This window comes from Nicotiana attenuata, chromosome 2, assembly GCF_001879085.1.
Source record: "Nicotiana attenuata strain UT chromosome 2, NIATTr2, whole genome shotgun sequence".
Classification (NCBI taxonomy): domain Eukaryota; kingdom Viridiplantae; phylum Streptophyta; class Magnoliopsida; order Solanales; family Solanaceae; genus Nicotiana; species Nicotiana attenuata.
In genome coordinates, this window is record NC_031990.1 from 11,660,673 (window position 1) to 11,669,494 (window position 8,822).

An 8,822-nucleotide genomic window follows, 5' to 3' on the forward strand; every position below is an offset into this window, starting at 1 on the left:
CCTTCAATTAAAATATCGGTGCAATTTAATATTATTCTTTTGGGATTTAAATCCTCCTCTCCTATAATTTTTGCCGCATTTCATTACGGTTAGGCCACACTCATATTCCTTTTTTTTTTTTTTTTTTTGAAAGGGAAGTTATTTCCTTACTTTATCTCCCATCTTTCTTGAAACAATCAATACAACAAGATATTGAGGAATTGTGGTCATCTATAAAGTATAATCGTTACTCCCTCCGTTTTAATATATGTGAACTTATTTGACTGCGCACAAAGTTTAATTAAAGAGAAAAGACTTTTGAACTTGTGGTGTAAAGTAAGGCACATATATTTTGTGTGGCTATAAATTATATAAAAGTAAATTATTTCCAAAAAGGAAAAGGGGTCATTTTTTTTGTACGGACTAAAAAGGAAATAGGTTCAAGTAAATTGAAACAGATGGAGTATTATTATCATAGTTACTATTAGATCTGAAGATATCGATTATTGTTAAACATACTAAAAAGTTGTATATCTCTATTAGTTATATAATATATAATCACGGATTTGCAAAGCTTATCTTGAATTAGGTAGTTTAATGAACTGAGGAAAATAATGATGTTAATTTGGAGAGTATAGTCAATCATCTACCCACCAAATTGACATTTTCTTTGCTAAAAATGGAAACGAAAGGTTTAAGAAAATTAATTAGTTATTTGCCAAACACGTGCTGCAAAATAATACTATTCTATAGTAATACAAGTATACAACAATCTTTTATTTTTCTTTTTATGGTCTACGGAGATTTCTTGAAAATGGTACCAATCACACACTGTCAGATAATTTCCTTGACCTTTAAATCACATCTATATATTACAATTCTTGAAATAATACTAGTAACTGACCCCAATAGTAATTGTTGCTTTTCACCATCTTCATTCTTGAAATCCATCGCGAAGTATCAATTGTCACTGGAATTGAAAGGCTGGATTCACAAAAATTGGCACATTTCCATTAACGTTGGTACTAGCCATGTACTGGTGTGACAATTGCTCCATGGCATGATGAGGCACATTTCCAATATTAATATTGGTCATTGTGTTTTGGTTGTTAGCATTGTATGAATTGTCATCAAATAGTTGTGAAATTGATCCAAAATAATCTATTTCCAATAGATGAGATAGTGAACAAGTCCTTGGCAATTTCAATGTCTGTGGTCCAGTAGCAGCAACTATTTCTACAGGATTAGTACTCAATATTTCAGGCTGATGTGTCTCTTCTTCAACTTTCATCATCTCCATAGCTCTTCCCAAATTCTTCTTCTTATAAATTCTACAAAGCACCCAATCATCCAACTGAAAAAAACGGCGAAAAAATTAAACTTTTAGTCATGACAAAAACTCTTACTCCCTCCGTTCCAACTTATGTGAACCTGTTTGACTGGGCACGGAGTTTAAGAAAAAATGAAAACTTTTGGAATTTGTGATCCTAAACAAGTCAAAAAGGGGTCCAGAGTATCTGTGTGGTTATAAAATCTTCTCATTAAGGGTAGAATTGTAAGTTTAAGCAACATTGTTACCAAATTTAGAAAGGGGTCATTCTTTTTGGAATGGACAAAAAAGGAAATAGGTTCACATAAACTGAAACAAAGAGGTATAATATATGGTAGAATACTGCCATATATTATAGTGAAATTTTTACACGAGTACGACTTAACATATTCTAGAAAGTTACTTGCCATATTTTCAATAATATAGATTATTACATGTAAATACCTTTTAAAATGATCTGATAGTGTAAAAACATCTACGCTAACATAGTAAACAAACTATAGTAGAAAACAATTCCAAGAATCCAAGTCTTACCCTCATGGAGCCATTTGGCCTGATTGGTTGAGACCTGGATTCACTTAATCGATATTCATGCATGATCCAATCAGTCTTAATACCCTTAGGTGGCCTTCCTTTATAGAAAACAAGAGCCTTTTTAATACCAACATATTTTGATCCACTATATATTGCTTTATCTGTGCCTGTAGCCTTCCAATAACCTGATACAGCTGCTCTATTTGGCCTAACTCCATTTGGGTATTTCCTATCACGAGGGGTGAAGAAGTACCATTCCCTTTCTCCAAATTCAGCTTTCTCTGCATTAATTTCATAAAAAAATTAATTCAATACTTAAAAATCAACTAAAAAATTAATTTTTTGAATAAAACGCGATTTTACGAATATACTAACCAGGCAATTCCCAGGGATCAAACTTATAGACATCAACTTCGGGGATGATTGAAACAGGACAACGCCTCGAGGTAGCTTGATTACGAAGATAATACATGATTAATTCTTCATCAGTAGGATGGAACCTAAATCCAGGAGGAAGCTGCTCGGAGTTATTTTTCCCAACCATTTTTTAAAATTTTTAAAAATGGTCAAGGAAATAAATAGAAGGGAGAAATATATATATATATATATATATATTGTATGATATATGGAATAGAACAAAAACCCTTTTCAAATTCGTTTTTGTAAGCTAAGAAAGGTATTGAAAAGTAGGGTTCGTGTATGGAGGGAAGAGGGAATTTGATTCTATGTAAGAGGAAACTATTGAGAAATGAGAGTGTTTGAAATGTTTGAAAGGAGAAGGTTGGCAATTTATTCTTGGTTTATATTTTTCTTGTCTTGTTGCTAATTTGATTGGTCGTTTTTGACTTGCATACCTCGTATTATGGGTAATCCAAACCATACTTGCAGGTTAGGTATATTACTTTAAATAATTTCCTATTATTGTTTCTTCCTCCAATGGATAACATATCTATGGGCATCGAGGAAGGTAGAGGGGAGGGGAAAGGAAATCCTTAGTCTTATCTTTTTTCTTGTTTGTGCTACTTTAACAAACTCTCACTCCATGGCTTTTTCAATATTGAGTATCAAAAATAAATAATAAATAAAAAATAAATAAAATTCCTCGCAAGAAATTGTAGTCCTGATCTTACATGCAAGGATGTGGCCTAGCGTTAGTGAAGATGGTGAAAATCACGTAAGATTAGGGTTCAATTTCTGATCCTAACTTGGTATAAAATTTTCAGTATCTGTATTGATAGAAGGTCGCAAGTACTCGATGGACTAACCTGTGCACAAACTGTCTCGAACTCCACCATTAATATTAAAAAATTATCCTCATCCAGTGATTAAGTTTCGAGATTCAATATAATTTTATGAGGACAACAACTTACAAGAATTTTGGACTTTTGGTGTTATAGAATTCCGATATTTTCGTCAAATCAACATCTTTATTGGATGAATGGAACCGCGTCAGGTAATAGCTAGAGAGAATATCATTTGAGTTGTTGCATAACTAAATTAGAGCCCCACTACATTTTTTTCTTTTGTTCCTTTCTAAAAGGAGAAAAAAGTGTCTCTTGAAAAATACAAGAACCTTTTTTATCAAAGTTATGCGCACTTGGCGATAGTAGAGATTCATTGTATGTATTAAAGAAAGTGACTTGAAAACAGTATCTGTACATGATTTATGAGGTACTTGTCGTATATCTTAGCCAATTTATATATGTTGTTCCATTCATGTTTAAGAAAACAAAAATACATAAGCACAGTATGTCTTTGATTGTTCAAAAACACAATCACGAAAAGTAATTTTTTTTGTATGTTGGAAAACTAATTTAAAGTAAGGTTGTAGTAGGAAATCATAGTTATTTAGGATTTAGTTTATTTAATTCATGTCTAAATAGGATTGGCAGTTAGAATAAATATAGGAATATATTTTCATGTTTCTAGTTGAAATAGGTTTCATACTATTATAAATAGTGGTATTGATAACTTATTTATGTGTGGAGATTTGTGAGAATTGTAGAGAGCTTTCAGAGAGATTAATAATAAAAAAATTCCTTCATTCCAAGTTTTGTGGGTGATGGTAGAGTTGTCAATACGGGCTGGCCCAGCCCACACGGGCTTTGATATTTGACGGGCTGGATTGGACTGTCCCATTGTTTCGATGAGCCCTAAAATAGTTAACCGAACCCAACTCTACGTGGGTCACGGGCCACAAAGGCCGACCTACTATTTCTAAATATTATTTTGTATTTTTTTAATTTAAGTCACAAAATTGTATTTGTTGGATAGAAAGCTTCTGCAAAACTTATAATAATTTTTGACATTGTTCCAATAGATTACTATAAAACACAAAAAATAAGGACAATATTCATTTATTAAAAACAAACTACTCAAAAATATTTCCAAGGTGCTCATGGCATATCCAACACAAACAAATTTTCATCTAGCACATCTGAATCCTCTTTTGAAACAAAGATTTCTTAACATCTTCATGTTTATCTAAATCTATAATAATATACAATATTAATTAGTTAGAATATTAAGAAATAACTAAAATTTATGAACAAAAAATATTTATATTCACATAAAAAATATTACTAGTTTGAAATTGGGCTACTCTTCTTGTTATTTTTAAATCCTTACATTTTAATTAAATACATTATTAAGCCCATGGGCCAGGCCGGCACGGCCTCGGTCAAGCCTCATGAGCCCAACCTTATTAAATCACAGGTTGGATCAGGCAAGCCCAACGGACCAAGCCCATATTGACAGCTATAGTGAATGGATGATAAAAATGTTTTAAATTGGATGAAATCCTACCCTCAAATTAATGACATTATTATTACTATTATGTAACGACCCGGCCGGTCGTTTTGAGAATTAGAGCCCGATCCCCTATTAACTGCCTTCCCCATATCTATTTCTGCTATTGTGACTTACCGGGAGGTTTCATTTTGGTTTTTGGAAGTGTTTGGGACACTTAGTCCCTAAATGGAAGCTTAAGTCTTAGGATTTGGACTGTAGTCGGAACTGTGTGAAGACGACTCCGGAATGGAGTTCCGTCGATTCCATTAGCTCCGTTAGATGATTTTGGGCTTAGGGACGTGTCCGGATTGTATTTTGGAGGTCCGTAGCTTATTTAGGCTTGAAATGACGAAAGTTAAATTTTTGAAGATTTGGCCCGATAGTGGAATATTTTATATCGGGGTCGAAATCCGATTCTAGAAGTTGGAGTAGGTCCGTAATGTTGATTGACCTGTGTGCAAAATTTGAGGTCATTCGAACGTGGTTTGATAGGTTTCGGCATCGGTTGTGGAAATTTGAAGTTTCAAGCTCATTAAGTTTGGATTGGAGGGTGATCTATGTTTTCAGCGTTGTTCGATGTGATTTGAGGGCTCGATTAAGTTCGTATGGTGTTTTAGGATTGGTTGGTATGTTTGGTTGAGGTCTCGGTTTCCTCGGGTGTGTTTCGGATGCACAACGGTTTGGAATTTGGACTTATGCAATTGCCGAAGATTTCTGGTTGCTGGCGTTTTCGCATCCGTGGTTGGGGGACCGCAGGTGCGGACTCGCACATGCCGAAGCTCAGGCGCATAAGCGATTTGGAAGGAGGAGCTCAGGGATCGCTGGTGCGAGGTAATATTCGGTATCTGCGATGCCCGCACATGCGACCCTGGAGCGTAGGTGCGAAGAGTGACCGCAGAAACAGACCATTTTTCGCAGGTGCACACGCGCAGGTGCAGCCACCTTCTCGCAGAAGCGGTCCCAGGTCCCTTAATTAATTTCCACACCTGCGATGGAATTTCCGCAGGTGCGGTTGAAGGCTCGCAGAAGCGAGTTTGCTGGGCAGAAAAGAGAGGATTCCGAGGGTTTATTCATTTTTCACCATTTGATTTTGAGAGCTTGGATTTATGGGATAAATTGAAGGATTTTTAGAGAAAGCTATTGGGTAATGAATCCTAACTCATTTTTGGTTGTATTCCATTAATCTATAGTTGATTTCATCATTTAATTAAGGAATTTGGGTGAGAAATTAGGGAAAATTTGAGAAAAGTTCTTAGGCCGAATTTTGGAGTTTTGATCGAGATTTTGGTATCGGATTTGAGTAAATTTGGTGTGGTTAGACTTGTGAGTGAATGGGTGTTCGTAATTTATGACTTTTACCCGATTCCGAGAGGTGGTCCCGGGGAGGCTTTTTGGGTCCCGGAAAGGCTTTTTGGGCGATTTTCCAATTTCTTGCGTTAGCTTTGATTTTGTTAGCTAGATTAGTTCTTGTAGTTATTTTTATGTTATGTCATTGATTTTGGCTAGATTTGGGCTACTCGGAGCCGGATATTCGTGGGAAAGGCATTGTGACAGATTGATTTGAGCTTGGTTCGAGGTAAGTGGCTTTCCTAACCTTGTGTGTGGGAACTCTCCTTAGGATTTGGTGTGAGCGCCGTGTATGTGAGGTGACGAGTGCGTACATGAGCTACTTGTTGCAAAACTCCGTTTTCATTAAGTAAAATACCTGCTTCCCTTTAACTAAATTACACTAGCATACGTAGTTACCCTGTTTAGTTTAGAACAACATGTCTACGTGTCTTAACTGCTTATCTGAACTCTGTGCAGAATGTTTAGTGAATTTCCGGCTTCTTCCTTGACTCGTACATAGTCTTAATTATAGGATTCCGTGTTGTAGTTGTATTTGTATTGTTTGAGCTGCATATTTACTTTGGGACTACGGAACGGTATTCCAGTAGATCCCCCTGCACTGCATATTTACTTTGGGACTACGGAACGATATTTCGGTAGATCCCCCTATTCTGCATATGGGACTACGGAGCGGTATTCCGGTAGATCCCCCTGCATATTTACGTTTGGGACTACGGGATGGTATCCTGGGAGATCTCGTTGTTTTTATTTCTTTGTTCTGAGCTGTTGTCTTTCTAAGATTCTATTCCTGTTAGATTTCCGTATTTATTTTGACTGTGATATTTCATTCTGTCTTATTTCATTATATTCATACCAGTAGGGCCCTAACCTGATCTCGTCAATACTCGGCCGAGGTTAGGCTTGGCACTTACTGGGTACCGTTGTGGTGTACTCATGCCCTTTCATGCACATGTTTTTCGTGTGCAGATCCAGGTACCGCTTTTCAGCCGTGTTATCAGTGAGGCAAGCCAGCTGTAGAGACTTCAAGGTATATCTGTTGCGTCCGCAGACCTCGGAGTCCCTATCTACTCTTCCCCGTGTCAAATAGTTCTTGCGTTTCCTTTTGATAGATTCTAGAGTGTAGAAATATTTTTTTCTTTCTGTAGTTTGTGACTTGCGATATTCCGGGTTTTGGGAGAGTTTATGTACACTTCAAGAGTGGTTATTGTATATGCCGAGCGGCATCTTAATTTCTTGTTAAAAATTTATCTGTTAGTCCTTAGCTTTTATGTTTTTGTTTTATTTTTCGCAAATGTTAGGCTTACCTAGTCATAGAGACTAGGTGCCGTCACGACGGTTCATAGAGGGAGAACTTGGATCGTGACAAGTTGGTATCAGAGCTCTAGGTTCATAGGAGTCGTGAATCACAAGCCGGTTTATTAGAGTCTCATGGATCAGTACGGGGACATCTGTACTTATCTTCGAGAGGCTATGAAATTGTTAGGAAAGTTACGTTTCTTTCATCCCTATCGTGCGAGCTTATTAATCTCGGAGTTTGAATATTTATCATTTTCATTCTCTCGTAGATGGTGAGGAAATGAACTATAGTTATCGATGACACTGCTCCCGGAGCAGGTGTCGCTAGAGGCAGAGACAGAGGCAGAGGCCGACGAGTAGTGCGCACCGCCGCTAGAGTCGTACTCGCCTACTTCTTGCGGGGTTGATTCCAGTTATACCAGCTACTTCAGAGCCATACCCGCCTCCCACACTCTAGAGCAGTGAGTTCACGTTGGTCAGGTTCCAAGTATCATGGAGACACAAATTGTGGTCCCATTTCAGCAGGTGGTAGGGATCGCTCGCCGGGTAGAGGACAAGAGGGTCCAGGAGAGAGAGGACAGACGATGTCAGGAGAGAGAGTATAGGGAGGAGAGGAGACCTCATAGACCGGAGAGATCCACTGTTCCTTATATTGGATGCAGGGTACGGTATTGTAGAGGTTTTGTGTGTCAACCAATTCAATTTGCATTTCAGGCTTTACACAGTGTTTCAGGCGACCATGGGTCTCAGAGTACCAGTACCGCATAGTTCCCACAGCCACGTTATCAGCGAGGTTGTTTTGAGTGTGGAGACACTCGCCATGTGGTGAGGATTTTCCCCAGACTTAATAGGGGTGCACCTCCACCGACTTCTCAGGCACCGCGTGCCCCACCGGGTCGTCAGGCCATGATTCCAACACCAACTGCTACTCCACCTGCTTAGCCAGCTTAAGGTGGAGGCCGGGGAGGTAGAGGTAGCCTTAGAGAGGGAGGCCAGGCCAGATACTATGCCCTTCTTGCTCGTACACAGGCTGTCGCTTCCGATTCTATCATTACAAGTATTGCTCCAGTGTGTCATAGAGATGCATCGGTTCCATTTGATCCAGGCTCCACTTATTCATATGTGTCCTTTTATTTTTCCCTGCATTTGGGCGTATCTCGGGATTCTTTGAGTTCCCCTGTCTATGCGTCTACTCCTGTGGGAGACTCTCTTGTTATGGACCACGTTTATCGGTCGTGTTTGATTACTCTTAGTGGTTTTGAAACCAAAGCCGATTTATTATTGCTCAACATGGTAGATTTGTATGTTATCTTGGGGCATGGACTGGTGGTCACCCCATTATGCTATTCTTAATTGTCACGCCAAGACCGTGACGCTGGCTATGCTAAGTTTACCGCAATTAGAGTGGAGGGGTACCTTAGATTACACTGCCATCAGAGTTATCTCATTTCTTAAAGCTCAACGAATGGTTGAGAAGGGGTGTGACGCGTATCTAGCCTATGTGAGAGATGTCAGTATTGATACCCCCACAGTTGAGTCAGTC

At 38.2% G+C, this 8,822-nt stretch overlaps 1 protein-coding gene across 1 annotated transcript; it reads right to left on the reverse strand.

Annotated features, from left to right (window-relative positions):
- On the reverse strand, window positions 707-2,775 carry LOC109244322 (NAC transcription factor 29). Its single transcript, XM_019411386.1, has 3 exons — window positions 2,219-2,775; window positions 1,844-2,124; window positions 707-1,333 (listed from the first exon to the last, which is right to left on the reverse strand). Exons 1-3 carry the CDS (start codon window positions 2,385-2,387, stop codon window positions 947-949), a joined length of 837 nt encoding a protein of 278 aa, XP_019266931.1. The 5' UTR covers window positions 2,388-2,775; the 3' UTR covers window positions 707-946.